At 43.2% G+C, this 23,120-nt stretch overlaps 4 protein-coding genes across 5 annotated transcripts; all 4 read left to right on the forward strand.

The window, feature by feature from the left end:
* Positions 1 to 260: 260 nt before the first annotated feature.
* On the forward strand, positions 261 to 3,465 carry LOC104420565 (eukaryotic translation initiation factor 4B3). Its single transcript, XM_018862946.2, has 2 exons — positions 261 to 1,655; positions 3,034 to 3,465. The coding sequence occupies exons 1-2, from the start codon at positions 358 to 360 to the stop codon at positions 3,092 to 3,094; spliced, it is 1,359 nt and encodes a 452-aa protein (XP_018718491.2). The 5' UTR covers positions 261 to 357; the 3' UTR covers positions 3,095 to 3,465.
* A 775-nt stretch (positions 3,466 to 4,240) lies between these two features.
* LOC104420566 (probable amidase At4g34880) lies at positions 4,241 to 8,615 on the forward strand. Of its 2 annotated transcripts, XR_005546590.1 has the most exons (6): positions 4,241 to 5,013; positions 6,439 to 6,653; positions 6,782 to 7,021; positions 7,181 to 7,379; positions 7,555 to 8,013; positions 8,512 to 8,615. XR_005546590.1 is itself a non-coding variant. In XM_018862944.2 (5 exons), the coding sequence occupies exons 1-5, from the start codon at positions 4,492 to 4,494 to the stop codon at positions 7,936 to 7,938; spliced, it is 1,560 nt and encodes a 519-aa protein (XP_018718489.2). In that variant the 5' UTR covers positions 4,241 to 4,491; the 3' UTR covers positions 7,939 to 8,168. The 2 variants fall into 2 exon arrangements, 1 of the variants encoding a protein (XP_018718489.2); XM_018862944.2 differs by lacking the exon at positions 8,512 to 8,615 and having other exon boundaries at positions 7,555 to 8,168.
* LOC108953906 (probable amidase At4g34880) lies at positions 8,512 to 13,095 on the forward strand. The gene is made up of 6 exons (XM_018862943.2): positions 8,512 to 8,615; positions 9,452 to 10,039; positions 11,295 to 11,509; positions 11,685 to 11,921; positions 12,082 to 12,280; positions 12,415 to 13,095. The coding sequence occupies exons 2-6, from the start codon at positions 9,512 to 9,514 to the stop codon at positions 12,814 to 12,816; spliced, it is 1,581 nt and encodes a 526-aa protein (XP_018718488.2). The 5' UTR covers positions 8,512 to 8,615; positions 9,452 to 9,511; the 3' UTR covers positions 12,817 to 13,095.
* A 1,091-nt stretch (positions 13,096 to 14,186) lies between these two features.
* LOC104431569 (probable amidase At4g34880) lies at positions 14,187 to 19,926 on the forward strand. The gene is made up of 7 exons (XM_039302010.1): positions 14,187 to 14,391; positions 14,535 to 15,107; positions 15,424 to 15,638; positions 15,725 to 15,964; positions 16,066 to 16,258; positions 16,555 to 16,710; positions 19,587 to 19,926. The coding sequence occupies exons 2-7, from the start codon at positions 14,559 to 14,561 to the stop codon at positions 19,794 to 19,796; spliced, it is 1,563 nt and encodes a 520-aa protein (XP_039157944.1). The 5' UTR covers positions 14,187 to 14,391; positions 14,535 to 14,558; the 3' UTR covers positions 19,797 to 19,926.
* The last annotated feature ends 3,194 nt before the right edge of the window (positions 19,927 to 23,120 follow it).

Here is a 23,120-nt window from a genome sequence, read left to right on the forward strand (position 1 = left end):
TGAAAATAAAGAAGAAAAGCCAAATTAACATTCCTAATCAAGAACAAGACTCAAATCTAGTTTTCAACCTCACTTCTCCGCTTTCGAGATCATCGCCGAATGTTGACCGTCTGTACAATCCGATCCGACAAAATCTAGCCGACAGAATCTGACCGAGCCGCTCCCCACCGTCGGATAGTCCCAGTCGTCAAACGACATGGCCCATCGCCGTTTTTAGAAGCCCTATCCTCGCCCTTCGCTGCCAACGAACGCAATCTTCTGTTACATAAGAAGAGAGAAACCCTTTTTCTTCTAGAGAGAGAAACCGAGCACGCAGAAGAGAGAGAAAGCTTCGCAGCAGCAGTCATCACGAAAACCATGGCGGCAATCGTCTCCCCCTGGGGCGCCAAGCCCGGCGCGTGGGCCCTCGACTCCGAGGAGCACGAGGACGAGCTCCTCCAGCAGCAGAAATCTGACGCCGCCAGCGGCGGCCCCGCGGTGGCGGCGGCGGCGGCGGCGGCGGCGCCGCTTGCCGACTTCCCCTCCCTCTCCGCCGCGGCCACCAAGCCTAAGAAAAAGAAGGGCCAGGCCATCCCGCTGGCCGAGTTCCACACAAAGCGCGCTGTTCCCAAATATGAACCGTCCAAGGGCCTCACGCGCGAGGATCTCCTGATGCTGCCCACCGGCCCGCGCGAGCGGTCCGCGGAGGAGCTGGACCGGAGCCGTCTCGGCGGGGGCTTCAAATCGTACGGCACTGGACGCTATGGATCGAACAATTCCGGGGAGGACTCCTCGAACTCGCGGTGGGGCTCGTCTAGGGTTTCGGACGATTCGGGGAGGCAAGGAGGGTTCGGTAGGGACGAGAGCAGGGAGTCTTTGACCTCGCGGGCTGATGAGGTCGATGACTGGTCTAGTATGAAGAAATCGACGGCGGGAAATGGTTTTGAGAAAAGAGAGAGGGGGGCGTTCTTCAGTTCGCAGTCGAAAGCTGATGAATCGGATAGTTGGGTGTCGAATAAGAGTTCTGAGCCACGGCGGTTCGGCGGTGAAGTGGGCAGAGAGAGGAGAGCGTTTAGCAGAGGGGGTTTTGAGGGTTCTAATGGCGGGGGCGCAGATGCTGATAGATGGGGCAGAAGGAAGGAAGATGAGGGTAGTTTTGGCAGCGGCACAGATGCTGATAAATGGAGCAAGAGGAAGGAAGACGAGGGTGGTTTTGGCAGCGGCACAGATGCTGATAAATGGAGCAAGAGGAAGGAAGACGAGGGTGGTTTTGGCAGCGGCGCAGATGCTGATAAATGGGGCAAGAGGAAGGAAGACGAGGGTAGTTTTGGGAGTTCAAGGCCCAGGCTGAATTTACAGCCCAGGACGGTGGCTGTTAGTGATGGGGCAGGGTCAGGTTCCGGTGCAGTGTCAAAGCCGAAAGCATCGAGCCCCTTTGGAGAGGCGAGGCCGAGAGAGGAGGTGTTGAAGGGAAAGGGGCAGGACTGGAAGGAGATTGATGAGAAGTTGGATACAATGAAGATTAAAGAAGTGGAGACAGGGGATAAGGGAGATGGGTATTTTGGGAGGAGGAGCTTTGGGAGTGGAAATGGAAGGGCCAATTTACAAGAGGACAAGACCGAGGGGAGGTGGAAGAAGAATGATTCCAATGAGGTCACCGTGGCACCTTCCCCAAGGTTGGTTCAGTTTCTTGTTTGAGTAACCTTTATTTGTTTTAAAGAGGAAATTGACATTCTTGCATTGACGTTGTTGTTGTGTGATTTAGTGGATAAGTACTTATCGGAAAAGTGTTCGAGCTGATACATAGGATTTAGATTGTCTATATCATTATATTTCATTAGGGGTATTCTACCTTTTGATGGCCTATCAATGGTGTCTTTTTGGAGGTAGTGTTCTTCATAACCCTTGAATATGAAGACAATGAGATAATACACTTTCGTAGAAATATGGTGATGACATGTCTTGCTGATGTAACTATTAAAGGGTGCTCGTATGAACTCTAGATGGTATAGTTTTAGACATTCAAAAGGAAGTCAGAGAGCGTGGTTCTTTTGATTATGGCTTGGTTCCATTGGCTGTGCCAGGTAAGAAAGAAGCAGTGGGTTACCAAACATGAAGGGATGGTTGATGTTAGTCAATAGGCAAAGCTTGTTAGCTTGCTTGTGTAATACGTACCTTCCATACGATAGAAGGTGTTCAATGATTTTTACAGGTGTGGCAATTTCACCGATGGAAAAGAAGTGCCATTTCTTGGGAGTTTTATAGCAGAAAATCTTTTCCTTTTCTTTTTTCTTTACCTTTGTTTCTCTTGGATTTAAACTTAATTTGTTTCAAGCTTCTTGCCGTCTTGGGGAAACTCTGAAGAATATGAGAGCTTCATTCATGATGACTTATTGTCTTTAGCATCTGCCTCTACAAAAGGCACAAATGTTTTGCAAATACGTCAGCAGTTATTTTTTGCTTCTTTGAACAAATTTGCAATTCCCTTATCGTTCTCTTCCATTTAATGTGGATCTTGTGAATTTGTTTGATAACTTTGCGTGCTAGCTCTTTAACTTTTGTTTATTCCCCTTAATGCATGGTCTATGTTTTGACTTGAAATGCTAACTTGTCTTTTTGAATGCCTCTTTGTGTTGGTGTGAGGCGCTATAGTATAAGATGCAACTGATATTGTTTATTTGTACTTTTTGTCCGTTGTTTTGTCACATTTGTTAGTTAGTTTTGGTGCATTCATACATGATTTTGAGTATAATGCAGCCCTTTTCATCTGGAAAATTCCCAGTGGAAATTACTAGGAGCCTTGTAACAGTATTAAGTTAACATGCATAGAGTATATAATCCAGGAAGTCAGACAGGCAAAGCAACTAGTTGGTTATTGTAAAGCTGCGGATCTCTTAATTCGAAAGTGGTGTTTCTCTATTCGTATAGAAGTACTTTTGTTTCATTGGTAAAAAGTTATGGATATCATGGCAGACAATAAGAGGTGTCCGATTCTTTCATCATGTGGTGCGTCTGTAAAAGCCTATAAACCCACGTGAATTCATTATCTTGCAGCGTTGAGAATGACGACATTGGAGATGACATTGGAGATGACATTGGAGTCGAAGGAAACTAAATGGCGGAGAAGTTTCACATAATGACAGCTCGAGAGGAAGAGGAAGAGCACTTGCTTTATAGCGGATTGGCAGTTTTGATCTGGTTGACTTAAGCTTTTTTATTTGCATCTCTGTGTTGGTTGTGATTTTTGATGTCCATCAGTTATGTGGAGAATTCTTTTGGTGGATTTCGCTTGTTACTACACGTTTGGTGGCAGCGGATGTATGTCATATGGACCTTATAGTTAATTTTTGTGGCTGCAATGTAGTTGTTCCGACACTGCGACGACAGTGATGAGATAGACCATAACTTAAGACAGTGACCAAATAAGTGGTATATGTCTTTTGGTGCTGTTAACTTCTCTTTAACTGTTTTCAATTTATACACTGAGACTCGACATGTGCTATTGACTTATCTCTGCGCTGATTGATGGGTTTTTACTAAGGGTGAGCAAAAGAAATCGCCTGATCAAAGCTTCCGATTTTGGGCAATTTCTGTAGGTATCAGTTCAGTTCCCGATTTCATGCGTGGAATTGTCCACTTAGACCAAACCGATCTTTTTTAAATTTCTTACAAATTCATGGAAAGTCATAATCCTTGACAAGCCCTTAGTTTTACTCATGCTAAGCGACTCGCGCACCCTAATCTTGCACAAGTCAAAATCCTGCACAAGACCTAGTCAAATTCTTCTCCCCTCTTACGCTGGCTGATGTTCACACGCCTCAGTCACCCTCTTGCTTGACTCTTAGATGTCACCCTCTCGCTTGACACTTCCCTTTCTTGTTCTGTTTTTGGCTGATTTCGTTTCGAGGCTAGGAGTTTCTGTGCTCTTGTTTTACAATAAATAAAATTGTCATGTTTTCAACATATGAACCTTTAATCTAAGATAAAATTATCAAAGTATGAAAACATCTTCCTAAATAAAAATTAAATAAACCAAGAGCACAAAATTGATTTTGTCATGCTTTCACTGGTAACCAACATCAGCAATTTTCTTCCGCACTAAGTTCAGTGATTTCAGATTCACATATGATATGAACTTGAGAACCCTGACTCCATTTTGTTAATCTACAGAAGATTCATATGATAAAAAAAGACAAATGAATAGCATCGTCGATATTAGTAGCTCAAATTTTCTGTTACTTGAGAAGTCAGCTCAGTTGAGTCCACCATCGTCTCTCTCTCTCTCCCTCTCTCTTTCAACAAGCAAAATCTTCTCACTTGCTTTGTCAGATTTTCAAATAAAAAAAAAAATCAAATATTATGGAGGGAACTTCTTCCAGTTCTTGCACTGCACTTGCCACTTGCTGTTACGATCTCTCTCTCTCTCTCTGCAAGTCTCAACGTTGACCCCAGACACGAACTTCCAACACCGATCTCCATTCCATAACGACGACGGCGGCGGCGGCGACACCCATGACTTCCCTCTTCTCACTCTCACTCGCTCTCCTCTCCTTCCTGACGACCGCCGTCGCCGCTTCCGAGTTCACCTTCCACGAGGCCACCATCGAGTCCATCCACCTCGCCTTCGCCCAGAACAGGCTCACCTCCCGCCAGCTCGTCGACTTCTACCTGGACCGAATCCAGACCCTGAACCCCTCCCTCCGCTGCGTCCTGGAGGTCAACCCCGACGCCCTCCATCAGGCCGACGAGGCCGACCGGCTGCGGGCGGCGGCCGCCGGCGGCAACGGGACCCTGGGGGTTTTGCACGGGATCCCCGTCCTGCTCAAGGACAGCATCGGGACCGACGACAAGATGAACACCAGCGCCGGGTCGTACGCGCTGCTGGGGGCTCGCGTCGCGAGGGACGCCTTCGTGGTGGAGAGGTTGCGGAGCGCCGGGGCTGTGATTCTGGGCAAGGCGAGTATGAGCGAGTGGTACTGGCTCCGGTCCTCGGAGATTCCCGATGGCTGGTGCGCTCGAGGTGGACAGGGCTTGGTAAGTGTATATTGCTTCTCATTTCGCAACCACGCGTTTTAAGTTTTGACGATGTCGTGATTGTTTCGAATTTAACGTGCTTGTGATGAATCGGGCAGTCCGAGTATGCGTCTGAAAGATTTGATTTCATGATTGAATCCTCCCTCGATGGAAGATGCAGGGACCAGTGAATAACTAATGTTGACACTGCGAGCTGTGATTAGGACAGGCCACATAGATGTTAGACATTTGGAGGATAAATGCGCTCGTAGCTGCGGCATCTGGGTGAGCGTGTGTATATGAAAGTACGCATACTTGTTCAGGTAGTCACTTAGTTTGTCATGGATGTTCGGTTTCAGGATGTGTTCCCCGGCAAGAACTGGGAATAATTGCCCTTTCTACTTTGTACTTCTCATGGGAAATGATTTGATGAATAAGGTCGTGTGGGCTTTTCAGGTGAAGACCTGCTTCTCATTAAGTCCTTCTAAAGAGTATAGTGATCTCAGGGACAGGTCCTGGACATTTTCTCAGTGGGTTCATTGGAGAACACAGGAGATATGCGCATATAGTTATAATGATCTTGTTAGTGTTTTTTCTATTGTTCCTGTAGAATATATGTAGAAAATCTTAAGCATGATGATCTGTCATTTGATTTGGTGATGTCAAATTGCTTTTTTCTGTTCTTTTGGGTAATAGTTTCACGTTATTCGTCACAAGTTGTGTGAAAAACACAACATTTACCTCTTATTATAAGTTCTTGATCTGGAGTTTTGAAATTCATGCATATTATTTTTCTCTTCATTCTTGTTTGTCCTTCATATATTACAAAACTGATAATCCATGACATTTCCCTATCTGGAAAATTATATAAATGCTTGGTTAACCATTTGTGCATCCTCTTAAAAGTAACAGGATCATTCATTAACTAATTCATCGCGGTGTTTATACCATACGATTTGAATTTCTAGTTTGGATCTTTCACACACATAAGTTTTGTATGTTGTTCAATGTTTAAACTTCTTCCTTTCTTTCAGTTTGAAGTTTTCAAATTCTTTTTTCTTTCTTGACAGCTTTGCAGATATATTATAGTGTCATTTATATGGCTGACAGTGGGGTCAATCTCTGAAGTGTACTTGTCCATACAATTCTCCCCTGCAAAATACTCAATTATATTATAGACTTTGGAAGTCCAGTGGGTAACTTGCCCCCACTGCACGACACTACATGCTGCCCCTGTGATTTTGACTGTGTCAGCGTGGAAAAGATATATATTTTTTTATTTAACCTTGCTTCTCTATGTTGCGTGCTTCTCATGAAAAATGATATGATGAATATGTTGAAGGTCTGCTTCTCAGTAGGTCCTTCATACTGTTCTTTGACCCCTATGTCCAGAGTAAGAGTTTTTATCCACTAATTCTTCTCACTCTTACTTTTGCACATATTCAGAATCCTTATGTGAAGTCGGGCAACCCATGTGGCTCCAGCAGTGGCTCAGCAATAGCAGTGGCTGCAAACATGGTTGCTGTGTCATTAGGGACTGAAACTGATGGTTCCATCATCTGCCCAGCTGATCATAATTCGGTTGTTGGTTTCAAGCCCACGGTTGGAGTCACTAGTCGGGCAGGCGTTATTCCACTTTCACCACGCCAAGACTCAATTGGGTAATAATGTTTTGCAGTCTGGGACAGTGGTACCAATGGCCTGCCTGTATTTTACTTGTCACTCATCCATGATCCTATAGTTTGGTTGCTTAAGTTCTATAATGTCTATTTATTCAATGTTAAGTCAGGCCCATAAGCAGAACTGTGTCAGATGCAATCCATGTACTTGATGCAGTAGTTGGATTTGATCCAAGGGATGAAGCTACAGGGGAAGCAGCCAAATTCATACCAATGGGTGGTTACAAGCAGTTTCTTAGGGAAGATGGTCTTAAGGGAAAAAGATTGGGCATAGTAAGAAAACCCTTTTCAGACTCTTTTAAGGGAGCCACTGCTGCTTCGACTTTTGATCAGCATCTTCTAACTTTGAGGTGAGAATAAAGTGAATTAGCGATGCGGACCACTATGTGTTCTGAATCAGGGACCACTGCACCAGTGTCTTTACTTAGAATAGTTGATATTGAAGTAATTATAATCAAAACTGTTATTTATGTTATTTTGATCATGTTGTTTCTTTTGGTAAATTGAAGGAACAATGGTGCAACTATAGTGGATAATTTGGATATTGAAAACATTGACATCATCCTGAATCCATCTCAGAGTGGTGAAATGGCTCTACTGCTAGCTGAGTTCAAGCATACTCTAAATGAATACTTAGGAGGATTGAGCGACTCCCTGGTGAAGTCACTAGCAGAAGTTATTGCCTTCAACTCCAACAATCCTGATTTGGTAAGTATTGGATCGTAGCAACAGTAATGGAGGTCTTAGATTCTCTCTGAACTCTCTTCCACTACGTAACAAGATGTAGCTCACCAGTCTCGGCCAGAAAAAAGATTGATGGATTTCCTTCTGTTTCATTGACCTTCTGATTAATACTCACTAACTCAAGCCTCAAATACTGCAGGAGAAGATGGAAGAGTATGGTCAGGATGGGTTAATTGCAGCACAGATGACAAACATACTTGATGAGGAAGTTGTCAAGACAGAACGTATGATGAAAAAGTTGTCCGAAGAGGGATTTGAAAAACTAATGAAGGAAAACGAGTTGGATGCTATGGTGACACTAGGTGCAGATGCTGCCACAATTCTGGCAATTGGAGGCTATCCAGCGCTTACTGTTCCCGCTGGATATGACGACAATGGAATGCCATATGGAATTTGCTTTGGGGGATTGAAGGGATCGGAAGCCAAGTTGATTGAGATTGCCTATTCTTTTGAACAAGCCACGAGGATTCGTAAACCTCCTCTTTCATTTTCTTTTGAATTTCACAATCAGTATTATGAGTAAAGCAATGGCACCGTGCGCATACACGAGTTTTCCACTTCATTTCCGATGAGAATGCGTCGAAAGTTGTGAGGCTAGGTAAGATGTCTGTAACTAGTTAAGAGATACAAGGTTCGTATTATTTGCTATCTAGTCTGACTGTTCCTTAGAGCTGTCTGTAACATCTGTTTCTTGTGTATATTTGACAAATAACTACTGCAATGTAAATAAGCTCTAGTTCATCGAGTTGCGAATGATAATTTTATTTTGGTCGGGACACATGTTTTAGTTAGCCCATGCTTGATATATTAGCTCCGGATAATCTAGGCTGTGAATTTTCAGAATTTGTTATGTCTGCATTCATGTTATAGTAAAAATTCAACCAAACTTTGAAGATTTTTACATTTTAGCAGTCCCAATTTTGCTTGTGCTCATCTCACTTTTCACAACCCATAATTAACTTCTGCCTAGCGATCATGATGTGCCTGATATCTTGCTTTTTCTCTTTCTTGTCGAAAGTGCACGCGTGATTTCACATTTTGTTATGTTCTCTTACCTCCATTGTTGAGCCATTCTTGCATCTTGACCTGCATATAGAAGCAGCCGCATTGCCTTTGGCCGGAGGTCTTGAATAGCGGAGCAGAGCATACGATCATCATGCAGGAACGCTGACCTGGAAAGATACCAATAGAAGTTCCAAGGTTGGTGCTGATAAACCAATGAATTCATATCGGTCACCATAATCATGGCACCTCTTTCTTGGTGTGATTTTTAGCCTTTTGCCTTTTCCTAAATTAGGAATTGCAGATCCTCTCCTGATTCTGATGAGTGGTTCTCGGCTTTTCTTGTTCTTGCTAAATTAAGTCTGTTCACTGTTGAGCTAAGTTCTGGACTCATCTGATTGACACCAACGGCTACTAGCCCACCTTAAATTTATTTTCTCAAAGTTGACGAAAATAATGAGTAAAATCATAAATAAAACGGTTGAAATAATGGCTGTGCATTGTCATGAATTGTTATAAGCTTACTTTTTTTTTTCCTTATAACGTGAAGTGTCTAAATTTGTAAGCCTGATTAATTCCAAATAATCGTGCTCTTGCATGAGGTCCCGATAATGCACATCGAATAAAGTTACCCCTAAGATAGAAAAAAGTTCATGAAATATTTGACTAAAAGAGCCTCGGAGCACAAGAGGATATAAGTTAAATTATCGAAAATATGGAATTATGTTTCTAATCAAAATATTAAGTCAACCAAGACCCAGAAAAGCTGTGATTTAACTTGCTCCAAAGCATGAATTTTTGCGATGCTTCCATCTGTAGCCAGCGTCAACAGATTTCTTTCACGCTAAGTTTAATAACTTAGTGACTACTCTCGACTTTATTATTGAGTCCCCATGTTTAATAACACATATCTTCTTTTTTTAAAAAAAATATTATGGAGGGAACTTCTTCATCACTTGCTTGGAGTTGCAGACTCTCTTGGAGTTGCAGACACTCTCTCTTTCTCTCTCTTCAAGTTTCAGCGTTGACCGCAGGCTCGAACTCCGGACACCGATCACCACTCCACGACGGCGACGGCGACGGCGACGGCGACGATGACTTCCCTCTTCTCGCTCTCCCTCGCTCTCCTCTCCCTCTCCTTCCTGACGACCGCCGTCGCTGCTTCTGAGTTCACCTTCCACGAGGCCACCATCGAGTCCATCCACCTCGCCTTCGCCCAGAACAGGCTCACCTCCCGCCAGCTCGTCGACTTCTACCTGGACCGAATCCAGACCCTGAACCCCTCCCTCCGCTGCGTCCTGGAGGTCAACCCCGACGCCCTCGCCCAGGCCGACGAGGCCGACCGGCTGCGGGCAGCGGCCGCCGGCGGCAACGGGACCCTGGGGGATCTGCACGGGATCCCCGTCCTGCTCAAGGACAGCATCGGGACCGACGACAAGATGAACACCACCGCCGGATCGTACGCGCTGCTGGGGGCCCGCGTCCCGAGGGACGCCTTCGTGGTGGAGAGGCTGAGGAGCGCCGGGGCGGTGATTCTGGGCAAGGCGAGCATGAGCGAGTGGTACTCGCTCCGGTCCCCGCAGATGCCCAGGGGCTGGTGCGCTCGAGGTGGACAGGGCGTGGTGAGTGTATACGTGTATATCGCTCGTCTTCCCGCAACCATGCAATATTGAGTTTTGACAATGTTTTGATTGCTGCGAAATTTAAGGTGCTTGTAATGAATCGTGCAATCCGAACATGTGTCGGACGATTTGATTTGATGATTTATTCCTACTTTGATGGTAAGATGTAGGGACCAGTGAATGACTGATGTTGATCTTGCCAGCTGTTCGTGTAGTCATTTAGGTTGTCATAGATGTTCAGTTTCATGGTGTGTTCCCTGTCAAGAACGGGGAAATATATGCCTTCGCTACTTACCACTTCTCATGGGAAATGATTTGATGAATAAGGTCATGTGGGGGCTTTCAGGTGAAGGCCTACTTCTTGTCAAGTCCTTTCAAGGGTTCATTGTAGAACAGAAGAAATTTGCATACATAGTTTGTTGATATTGTTAGTATTTTTCCTTGTGTTCCATTGAAATATCGATGCAAACATGTAGAAAATCTTAAGCACAATGATCTGTGATTTGATTTGGTGATGTCGTACTTGTTTTTCTGTTTTTTTTGGGTCACCATTTCATGTTATTTGTCACAAGTTGTGTGACCACCACAAATTTACCTCTTATTCTAAGTTCTTGATCTGGAGTTGTGGAATCTATGCATTATTTTCTCTTCATAATTGTTTGTGCTTCATATATTGTAAAAGGAAAATAATCCATGATATGTCCCACATCTATAAGAGCGTATAATTGCTTCGTTAACCATGTATATATCCTCTTAACCAGTAACAGGACAATCATTCATTAACAAATTCTCTATGACATTTATATGATATGATTTGTAATATTTTGGATCTTTCACACAAATAATTTTTGTATGTTGTTTCAATGTTTAGGTTTCTTCCTTTCCTTCAGCTTGAGGTTTCATAATTCATTTTCTTTTTGTTGGAAACTACGCAGATATCTTATAGTGTCATTAATGTGGTTGATGGTGGGTACAATCTCCAAAGAAAAATTGTCGAAACAATTCTTCCCAGCAAAATACACAAATTATGGTATACGCTTTGGAAGTGCCCCCACTGCACAATACTACATGCTTTCCCTGTGATCTTTGACTATGTCGGCTTGAAAAAGATACTTTTATCCATTAACCTTGGTTCTCTACGGAAGCCCTGCTTCCTGATAGGTCCTTTAAAGGGGCATACTGTTCTTTGACCACAATGTCCAAAGTAAGAGTTTTATTTACTAATTTTTCTCACTTTTACTTTGCACATACTCAGAATCCTTATGTGAAGTCAGTAAACCCATGTGGTTCCAGCACTGGCTCAGCAATAGCAGTGGCTGCAAACATGGTTACTGTGTCATTAGGGACTGAAACTGATAGTTCCATCATCTGCCCAGCTGATCACAATTCAGTTGTCGGTTTCAAGCCCACGGTTGGACTCACTAGTCGGGCAGGCGTTATGTTGATTTCACCAAGCCAAGACTCAATCGGGTAAAGTTTTGCAGTCTGGGACCATGGCTCCATGATCCTGTAGTCTGGTTGTTTAAGTTCTGTACTGTCTGCTTAATCCATGCTCGCATATGGATGAATGTGTATATATATATATATATATATATGTACACACACATATATGTTGCCTTGTAATTTTTATTTCCTTGTGGTACAGGCCCATGAGCAGAACTGTGTCTGATGCAGTCCATGTGCTTGATGCGATAGTTGGATTTGATCCAAGGGATGAAGCTACAGAGGAAGCAGCCAAATTCATACCAATGGGCAGCTACAAGCAGTTTCTTAGGGAAGATGGTCTTAACGGAAAAAGATTGGGCATAGTAAGACATCCTTTTTCAGACTATAAGGGATCCACTGCTGCTTCGATTTTTGATCAACATCTTATGACTTTCGGGTGAGCAAAAAGTGAAATTAGCAATGGAGACCACTACCTGTTCTGCATTAGGACCTACTGCACCAGTATCTTTACTCAGGATGGTTCATATTGAAGTGGTTGTAATCCAAACTGTTATTTATGTTATGTTGATCATTTTTTTGCTTTTGGTAAATTGAAGGAGCAAGGGTGCAACATTAGTGGATAATTTGGAGATTGAAAACATTGACATCATCCTGAAACCATCTCGGAATGGTGAAATGACTGTCCTGCGAGCTCAGTTCAAGCATTACATAAATGAATACTTAGGAGGATTGAGCAACTCTCCGGTGAAGTCACTAGCAGAAGTTATTGCCTTCAACTCCAACAATCCAGATTTGGTATGTATTAGATTGTGGCAACGGCAATGGAGGTCTTAGATTTTCTCTGAACTCTCTTCCACACTAGATGAATCTCACCAGTTTTGACTAGAAAGGATTGATGGATTTCCTTCTGTTTCATTGACCTTCTGCAGGAGAAGATGGAAAAGTATAATCAGGATGGGTTAATTGCAGCACAGATGACTAGCATACTTGACGACGATGTTGTCAAGGCACAACATAGGATGACAAAGTTGTCCGAAGAGGGATTTGAAAAACTAATGAAGGAAAATGAGTTGGACGCTATGGTGACACTAGGTTCAAATGCTGCCACAATTCCGGCATTTGGAGGCTATCCAGTGCTGACTGTTCCTGCTGGCTACGATGACAATGGAATGCCATTTGGGATTTGCTTTGGGGGATTGAAGGGATCAGAAGCCAAGTTGATTGAGATAGCTTATTCTTTTGAACTAGCCACGAGGATGCGTAAACCTCCTCTTTCATTTTCTACTGAATTTCACTATCCGTATTATGAGCAAAGCTATGGAACCATGTGAACACATGAGTTTTCCGCTTCATCTCTTTTCCAGGTGTAGTCTTCATGTTGTGGTTTAGTTCCATTATTTCCTATGAAATGAGTCAAAATTGTGAGACTAGTTAAGATGTCTGTAACTAGTGTAGAGATACAAGGTCCGTATTATCTATCATTTGGTCTGACTGTTCCATAGAGCTTGGTCTGCAACATCTATTTCTTGAGGATATTTGACTAATAACAATTGCAATGTAAATAAGCTCTAGTTATTTGATTTGCTAATCATAATTTTTGTTTTTCAGGACACATGTTTGTAGTTAGCCAATGCTTGATACATTAGCTACATATAATCTACGCTTTGACAGTGAAAAACAAGGCCCTTCTACAAATATCTGGGACTCATTGCAGAATCTCTTATGCCTGCATACTATTTTACCCTTATATTCTAACAATATTACAGTGAAAAAAAATGGACTTCTTTGATGATTTTAGTGGTTATATATGCTTACCTCACTTTTCATGGTCGATATTTCACTTCTGCTTGGCGATCATGATGTGCTTGATCATCTTGCTTCTTTTCCCTTTCTTCTTGAAAGTGCACACGCGTTTCCCATTTTATTATGTTTTCTTACCTCCACTATCCGGCCATTCTTGCATCTTGACGTGCACGCAGAAGCAGCCCCGTTGCCTTTGGCAGGTCTTGAATCGCGGAGTGGATTATGTGATCTTCATGTGGTAGTAACGCTAAGTTGGAAAGATACCAATAGAAGTTCCAAGTTTGGTGCTGATAACCAATGAATTCATATTGAACGCCATAATCACGGCTACCTCTTTCTTCCCATGATTTACCCTCTTGCTTTTCCCTATACGAGGAATTACAGATCCTCTCCTGATTCTGATGAGTGGTTCTCGGCTTTTCTTTTCTTGCTTAATTGAGTTTGTTCATTGTCGTGTTAAGTTCTGGATTCATCCAATCGACACCAACAAAATCAGACCAAAACGGAAAAAAAAAAAAAAAAAAAATCAAGTCTTCACCAACACTGCCTTTGAATCATGCCAGGGCAAATGAAAAACCGACCTCATTGGACACCAGGTCACTCCCTCCCCATCTATTTATAGAAAAGATGGAAGGGGTCTTTGATATGTGTTTAAATCAAAGTAAATGTCAATCAAAATTCCAATTGCAGATTAAACTATCTTAACTCGACCAATAACGCTTGCAGATCAGAATTGCTAAGCACCCTAATGTTCATGCAGAATTTTATATTTGGCTCGAAATTTTGCAATATACAATAAGTCACGATAGCGAAAATTATAATTTAAAATACGTTCTATATTATATCAAAAGAGCGACGTTAATAGCTAAATCTTTGTCGTTGTGGGTGACTGACAGATGCCATCGGTGCACAGTACAGTCTAAAATCCTCGAATAATGCGGTAAAGAGAGCGTCACCCCTTTGCTTCTTTTACCCTAAAATCTTTGGATGCACTCCTTCACTTTTAGAAACGGCGGATGAAGTTAACTCGAATCTCTGGATTCGAACCAATCGCGCGGAACGACGTCCGGAACGACGTCCTTCGTGATGTATCACTCCGTAAGGTATGAACTCTGAACTTTTGAAATTTCACGCCTCTGTTAGGTAGTAGGTATGAACATTTATGTCCTCTTGCTGGCCCCTCCCCTTCCTTGTTCTCCTGCTCTGCTGCAAATTCTGCTCTGACTTTGCTCTGCCACTCTCCCAGACGACCTCGATGAGCAGCTGAACTATGGCCACCGAGCCTCCACTTGCCTTTTACCAATCACGGGTGCTTCTTATTCTCATAGCGACTGAATTGGTCGAGCGCCGAACCGTCGCTCTAGCTCGAGCGCTCTCTCTCGAGGAAGCGAGCGCACGCGATCTCCAACTCGCTTTCAGGCAAGACAAGCTCACCTCGAGGCAGCTGACTAAGTTCTACCTCTACCGGATTCGGAGGCTCAACCCGCTCCTCAGAGGGGTCACAGAGGTGAACCCAGATGCACTGCGCCAAGCTGATAGAGCGGACCGAGAGCGTAAGGCGAAGCCACATGGCTTGCTCCCTGTCTTGCACGGGATCCCTATACTGCTCAAGGATAACATAGCCACCAAAGACAAGATGAACACCACGGCGGGCTCATTCGCACTTCTCGGGTCGGTTGTGCCTCGTGATGCTGGTGTGGTGGCTCGGCTGAGGAGCGCTGGAACTGTGTTGTTGGGAAAGGCGAGCTTAAGCGAGTGGGCTCACTATCGTTTTTCTGGTGGACACAGTGGATGGTGTGCCAGGAGCGGTCAGGGAAAGGTCAGCAAAACAATCGATGCACTTTTCTTTTCTGGTCTATCTTTGCAAGGTTTAACAATTCAAATCGAACCGCTTTACTTGGAGTTGCATTTTGTAAAAAAACATTCAGAAAGTGGCACATGTGCCGTAGGGATAAATCATTACAAGAGTCTGTTGGAAATATTGAAATCATGCCGCTAGTGAATGCGCCATGATAGCTGCTTATAAAGCACTTGAGCTGTTTGTCCTAGAAGAAGCAGATTCGACGTGATAATGTAAGGAAAGCCTCCTTTGGATCTGTTCACCTGATGCATGATATTAATACATATGAATTCAGAATCCATACAATCTATCAGCGGATCCTTGGGGGTCAAGTAGTGGGTCGGCCATATCCGTGGCAGCGAACATGGGGGCGGTGTCGTTGGGAACAGAGACGGACGGCTCAATCTTGGGTCCCTCCAGTTCTAACTCAGTGGTGGGCGTCAAACCCACCGTTGGCTTGACGAGCCGAAGTGGGGTGGTCCCACTCGCTCCCAGACAAGACACTGTTGGGTAAGTCATGGTGAAATACAGCGACGCTCTTTATATTCACGGAAATTACTGCAAACATGTAAACCGCCATTTGTGGGATTTGTTAGGCCAATATGCAGGACAGTTGCAGATGCCGTCAATGTCCTCGATGTCATTGTAGGATTTGATCCTTATGATGCCGAAGCTACGAGAGAAGCATCAAAGTACATCCCGAGAGGGGGCTACAACCAATTTCTTAAAGCCGATGGGCTCAGAGGCAAGAGACTTGGAATCGTTAGAAAACTTTACTACTCTCGCTCTGGATCTCAGGTCGCCAAAGCATTTGAGAGCCATCTTAACACACTGAGGTAGTTCATAGCGATGTTAGAACCCATTACTTCCCTTAAGTTTGGAATCAGTTAATATAACATATATTATACGCATATATTTTCATTCCTTTAATGGACAGGAAACAGGGTGCAGTATTGTTGGACCACTTGGAACTAGCCAACATCGATGAAATTTTTTATGATAGTGGTGAAGATGCAGCGATGTCAGCGGAGTTCAAGCTAGCCCTGAATACTTACCTTCAAGATTTGGTCATCTCACCAGTCCGATCCCTCACAGATGTCATTGAATTCAACAACAAGCACAAGCACGTGGTGAGTTAGAACTATCGCATAGGAATTTATATCGCCATCTTTTAATCGACTCAAAGTAACAAAAATCACAGAATGTTTAGGGAACATATAGCAGAAACAGGCAAGAGGGCATTATCTCTCGTTTTTAAACCATCTGCAGCTTATATGCATAGATATCATTGAAAACAGTGCATAAAATACGGGCAAGTAGTCCATGCGAGCGGGGAGATGCGAACCTTACAGCTCTTTGGTTGCGATTAACCAACCCTACCCTGTTTAACTCCAAATTTTAGTCACCAAAATGGCTGTACTTGCAGGAGAAGATCAATGAGTTTGGACAGGATTTGTTCCTCACAGCGCAAGCCACAAATGGGATCGACGAGGCTGTGAAATCAGCATGGCGAAACATGGACAGATTGAGCCGAGACGGGCTTGAGAAGCTGATGAAGCAGAACCAGTTGGATGCATTGGTGACTCCTGTTGACACCTAAATTTTGGCGGACCGCTTATTTATTTAGTGCATAGAAAATTAAAGGTTAATTTTATCCCTAAAAAAAAAATTAATTGCATAACATATAATTTAGAAGCATTTTACATTATTCTTTTATCACTTTTGCATTTGATCAGCGGCGGATGAGCTTCACCTTTATGAGTTGACAATTCGGTATTTTCGAATAGATTCATATTATTCTTCCAATATTCAGTAATTATTTCATATGTTCACATTAGGCGATATATTACAGAAGATTGGAAGTTTAAGCACGAAATATCAAGAAGAATATCACACGTGGGGATATTTTGAGCGATATATTCTATGTCTCAAGACAAGAAATATTTCATAATCAAAGGAGATTTCGTGCGTGAGCTGAGAAGGGAAGTGAAATAATTCACGAAAATCAAAGTTATTCACCTATATAAGAGCCACGTACGGAGAAGAAAAAAGGGGGGCCACTCATCGAATACACGGCCGCACGAGAGGGGGTTTTACTTTTGTTTTTATTTTTTTGGGGATTTTCTTTTGGTCAAAGAAAACACAAAAGTTTTGCTTCTGCAGAGGGTACAGAGCAGCAGAGAGGAAGAGACAGGAGAGAGGGAGATGTGAGGGAGGCGTGCGGCCAGCAGAGGAGAGAAGAAAGGAAAAAACAGAAGGAAGAAAACACTGTTCTTCTTCCTCGCTGGTCCCTCCGCCGGTGCAGGTCGCGCTCGCACCACGACGCCAGAAGCCGCCACTCCCGCGCCTACCCCTCTGCACCGCCACCGTGTTGCTCCGTCGCCACCCGAAGCCGAAGCCCCGCGCCCACGCCGCCGCGCCTCCCAAGCTCCCCTGCTGACGCTCCACCGCCTCCACGAGCAGCACCGCCGCTCCGCCCGAGCCCGAGACGACGCCGAGCCGCCCCTGCCGAGCCGTTCCATCCTCTGCTGTAGCGCCTCCGGCTCCCTCGCTGCGACCCAGCGCCGACGACCGCCGTGCACGACTTCCTCCCGCGACGCCAGCGACCCCGAAACCTGCCGGCCACCACCGCGCCTCCACGAGTTCCCCGACGCCGCTCGGAGCCGAACCCTCTGCACAGCACTTGCTGTTCGCAATTGGCAGTGATCCGCGAGTCCCCCACGCCGGTCTCCGCCGTTCCTCTTGTTGCCAGAGCTCTTCCACCACCGGTTTGCCCTCGCCGGAACCCTAGCCGACGAGCTCTCCTCGCCGGAACCCTTCGCCGGAGTCCCAAACCGGTGGTCAAGATTTTCTTTTATTAAAAAAGAAAAAAATCGAATTAGGTAGATTTGCTTTATTTTATTAGGCTGAATTATTTTATCTTATCTTATTTTATATCTTGGTTTCTTTGTTTGAAATATTTCTCTATGCATAATTGGAAATCTCAATATGTCACTGATTCGCAACCACGCCGTGATTTTTTATTTCATCTATAGAACTTAGATGAAATAATTAATCAGTGGGAGTAAAATTGATAATTTGATCTTTAAGGCTTAAGATCAATTTATCGATTTTATTAGCGAAATATTATCTCTCGATCCGAATGATGTGCGATTTTTGATGATTTGGAATGAATTGTCTCGTTTTAATTGCCTTGTTTATCTCGAGATATATTTGAGTTAGAATATTGCATGTCTTAGGGTTTACATGTTTAGAATAGGAATTTTATTTCAAATTTGAGAAAAAATCAAAAAAATCCAAATTCAAATAAATCAATTTAGGTTGCTAGATTTTAATTGCATGCTTAATTACTTGGCAATTATTAATTTCGAAATTTAAAAAAAAAAGAAGAAAGAAAACAAAAACACAATAAAAAATCATCATACACTGGTCATGTAGAATTAGGGCATATTTTACATGTCATTGCATAATAGGGTTAAATGGCACTTAGTTTAATTTAGATCATTTTTTTTAGTTATTATAAGTTTAGGCATTTTTAGATATATTGCATTTTAGGATTATTTAGGTTAAGATCATATTTTAGTTTAAATTATGATATGGCTCAACCTAATTCCTAATATAAATTAAATAGGATCTTAATCTAATTAGGTAATTTTTACATTTCACCAAATTTCGAATTTCATGAAAAATACAAAAAAATGTCATAGGTTAAATTAGTTTTATTATTTAGGATAAAATGCATTCTTTTAAGAAAATAAGAAATCACGTGCACGTCATATAGAATTAGATCCATGAAATGCACGTCATTTAGGAATTGTTATTAGATCCATTTAATTAGAAATTGCATGACATTAGAATTAGGTCATTTAGTTAATATTGCATTGCTTATTGCATGATTCTCATTAATTAAGTGAAAAAAAAGAAAAGAAATTGCGTGTTAATTAGAAATCATATCTAAGGTTGATGATGTGAATTTTTAATCTAACCACGCAGATGCTTTTTTCTTTATAAGGTAAGTCCCCGCATTTTTTTTTATTTATTATTTCATTGCTTTCTTGGATGTTAAATTGGTGGTTTGTGTACCCGCATGATCACCTCACATGTTAGGAAATAGATTTAAAATCAATCCGAACTACCTGCAAAAATATTTTTTGAAAATTAAAAAGAAGTGGTAACGAAAGGGCATTAGAGAAATCTAGTGTAACCAAGTCCCCGCCCCATAATCTCTGTCTGCAGTTCGTAGGAGTAAAGTGAAACTTCCGTTACTTTACTTGGGTTTCTAATCGACCCACCAAAAATAGATTAGTGGCGACTCTAATTGAAAATCAATTACATGTTAAGAACTTGAACTTAAGTCGCGACCGGTGGTATGGGAGAGCCCGAATTAAGTCTAGGCTTAATAATCCATTAGCCAAACCCTAGGTGGTTCACCACCTCGAAAAAAAATTGGTCGCGACAACTCCTCGTCATCTAATCAGCCAGGTTCTTGCGATCGGAGGATTCCCAGGAATAAACGTGCCCGCTGGGTATGACCAGGAAGGAGTGCCCTTTGGGATTTGCTTCGGGGGCTTGAGAGGCTCTGAGCCTACCCTCATTGAAATCGCTTATGGGTTCGAGCAAGCCACCAAGATCAGGAGGCCACCTTCGTTCATGCAGGGATCGCGATGATATTCAAGTTGATAAATATGTATCTCAGTCCCGACTCTTGCATGTGTGGTAGCTTCTCTGTTTGAATTAGTGTGAATGTGATGAATTCTGCAATTCAAGCATGCACTAGAGGATTGATTCGGCGATACAAGCAAAATTCTCCTTCAAGGGAAGATGTTTGCTGCGTCTTTAGCCACTGAAACTGATGGTGCCATCCTCTGCCGAAGTTCGCTCGTGTTTCAACTTTAAAATCCTCTATCATGGCTGGCTAAATCGCAGACCGTGTATCCAAATCTCAGAGTTGGATGAGCAAGAGTGTCTCTTACACTTGCGATTTGAGAACACTTCATCCGAGGATGATTCTTCACTGAAGACTAACATAATCACGTACCATAACGGACTTAGTGAAAGGCATGATTTAAAATACTGACTTACGCAGTCAGACAGTGAAGCGATCGCAAGACATTTAGATGGAGAGTCGTCTTCTTGGGTGTCGTCTTGTTCCCTTAATGAAGAGGAGTCAATGGCGATTCATATCCATGTCATTTGTTTATGCCCTCCATCAAATCCTCCAGTTATGCGGTAAAGAAAGCGTACCCTTTGCTCTTTTATAGTCAGAATTTTCGGATGCACTCGGTTTATTAGAAGGATTCGTGCCGTTCACGCGGAATGACGTCCTACATGATGCATCGCCCAGTTAGGTTTGAACATTTATGTCCTATTTGAATTGAGATGTAGATACTGGCCCTTCGTTCTTCCTTGCTATCCTATAATGCGAGCTCTGCCCCGAGTTACTCTTCAACTTTACCCAGACCTCCAACAGCAGTTGAACTATGGCTACAGAACCTCCACTTGCCTTCTTTTAATCACGAGTGCTCCTTATTCTCATAGCCATTAGCCACTGACTTAGCAAGTTCCGAACCGTCGCTCTAGCTCGAGCGCTCTCTCTCGAAGAAGCGAGCGCACACGATCTCCAACTCCTTTCAGGCGAAACAAACTCACCTCAAGGCAGCTGACTAAGTTCTACGTTTTAGTCACCAAAATGGCTGTTCTTGCAGGAAAAGATCGACCAGTACGGCCAGAACTTGTTCCTCACAGCGCAAGCCACGAATGGTATCAACAAGGCCGTGAAATCAGCATGGCGAAACATGGACAGATTGAGCCGAGACGGGTTTGAGAAGCTGATGAGGCAGAATAAGTTGGATGCATTTGTGACTCCTCTTAATTGGGGCAGCCGGGTTCTTGCGATCGGAGGCTTCCCAGGAATAAGCGTGCCCGCTGGGTACGACGAGAAAGGAGTGCCCTTCAGGATTTGCTTCGGAGGCATTTGGGCAGCCGGGTTCTTGCGATCGGAGGCTTCCCAGGAATAAGCGTGCCTGCTGGGTACGACGAGAAAGGAGTGCCCTTCAGGATTTGCTTCGGAGGCTTGAGAGGCTCTGAGCCTGTCCTCATTGAAATCGCTTACGGGTTCGAGCAAAGCCACCAAGATCATAGGAGGCCTCCTTCGTTCATGCAGCGACCGCGAAGATTTTTCAGTTAATATACCTGTATCTCGGTCCGGAGTATTGCGTGTGTGGTGCTTCTCTATTACTGGATTAGATCCAAAAGTGATGAAGCAACGAAGAAATAAGCAGTCAAATTCATGCCGGCTGGCAGGGAATAAAAATTTCGAAGATTAAGAGGCGAGACTGTCAATCAATAGCGATTTAGAATTTGGTATTTCTGGTGACATGGCTGCAAGTTAACTTGGCTATTTCAATCCAAGGGAAAAGTACAAGGATAAGAACGAGCGTCGAAAGTACACATCAGGTGATGAAACATGATAAGTGCTGCTTGCAGCAATCCCGATGAAATGACTTGAATCCATCTCAGAGTGGCGTAATGACTATTGCAAGCTGGGTTTGCTCAAGCATACCCTAAATGAATGCTGTTAGCAATAGTGATGGGGAGTGTCAGATTATTTGTCCTAAATGAACTTTGTCTTCATCCATATTTTGAAATTATCATATCAAATGAATGCGTTGCTTACCTATCTATAATTTTTCTTGATGCACTTAAACTAATAATATGAATAAAGTAAAGGCTTATTTTTGACATCTTAAATTAAATGATGCTTGAGTTCACTGAATTCTTACATGAGAGAGAATTTTCGCTTGATCTAATTTTCTGTACATTTGTTTGATGTATTCCCACATGCTCTTCAAGTCCTCCATTGGTGGGAGACCAGTTGTGACTTCTGGTGATATGTAGTTACCAATCCATGTTCGAACGAGTTAATTACACTTTTTCTAGTGTTGGGCCAAGTGCTCATTGAAGGGCATCTGGACATCTTTGCCTAGAAAACCATTTTTGTCCTTCGTCATGAGGGCTCGCCAAAAGTCTTGCGACCACTAGAATAGTTTTCTGGCTCGGTCAATTGCAAACTAATGAGTCACAATTTTGGTCCTTTGGCAGTCAACACGTATAGGGGGTCGCTAGGCTCCGGATGGCCACAATTGGAAAAGGCAAAAAACCGGGCACAAAATTCGGGTAGGAATTTGTCCTTATACCCAAATTGCTTGACTTAGCTAAATGACCCGCATTGAAAAATCTCGAGCAGGTATTTGTTCCCATACTCGGTTTGCCCGACCTGCTTGTCTGCTCCGCATTTAACTTGATCCAACTTGATGGCTGGGCTTGCCCCATTGCTGGTTGGTGGGCTCCAATCAAAATGGGCGTTGTTTTCGCAGCCCTGAACTCCTAGCAATGATGGATTTTAGCATGATCTAAGGTACCCTGGATAAGGTATTCACTGGTAAGGATGGCCCGCAATGGGCTGGCCCAGAATGGGCTACCCCAGATTAGATTGAGCTTGGATGGGCTACCATTGCATGTATTGGGCTTGAGTGGGCTATTGTTGGGTGGCGGAAATTTCCACAGCCGGATCCTAAGTTTCTGAGGTAGCAAGCGTGACTTCTCCTGTAGGTTGGTCGTCAAAAGCAGAAGGCAAGCTCTTTAGTTGTTCATGGTGGTAAAAGAAATCTTCGCTTTTTTCTTCTTCCTTTTCAAAAAATTGATTCCCATGCGAAGGAATAACTTTGTTTTGCAAGTCAGAGTTCCGTGGTAGGCAATCAAAGTGGAAGTTAAATTAGGAGCTTGGTAGCTCTCATATCATGAAAGAAAGCAAGAAAGAGCAAGAAAGATAAAGAAGAAGGTGACCGGAAATCAAGCCTATGTAAATATTGTACAAGATGTACACAATAAATGACAAGGATATATTCTACAAATCAAGCTTAATCTCAATCTAATCAATTTCTATCTCAATCTAATCCCCAATTAATTTAGTGCACAATCATAATAAAAAAT

Source organism: Eucalyptus grandis, chromosome 9 (assembly GCF_016545825.1).
Source record: "Eucalyptus grandis isolate ANBG69807.140 chromosome 9, ASM1654582v1, whole genome shotgun sequence".
Lineage (NCBI taxonomy): Eukaryota > Viridiplantae > Streptophyta > Magnoliopsida > Myrtales > Myrtaceae > Eucalyptus > Eucalyptus grandis.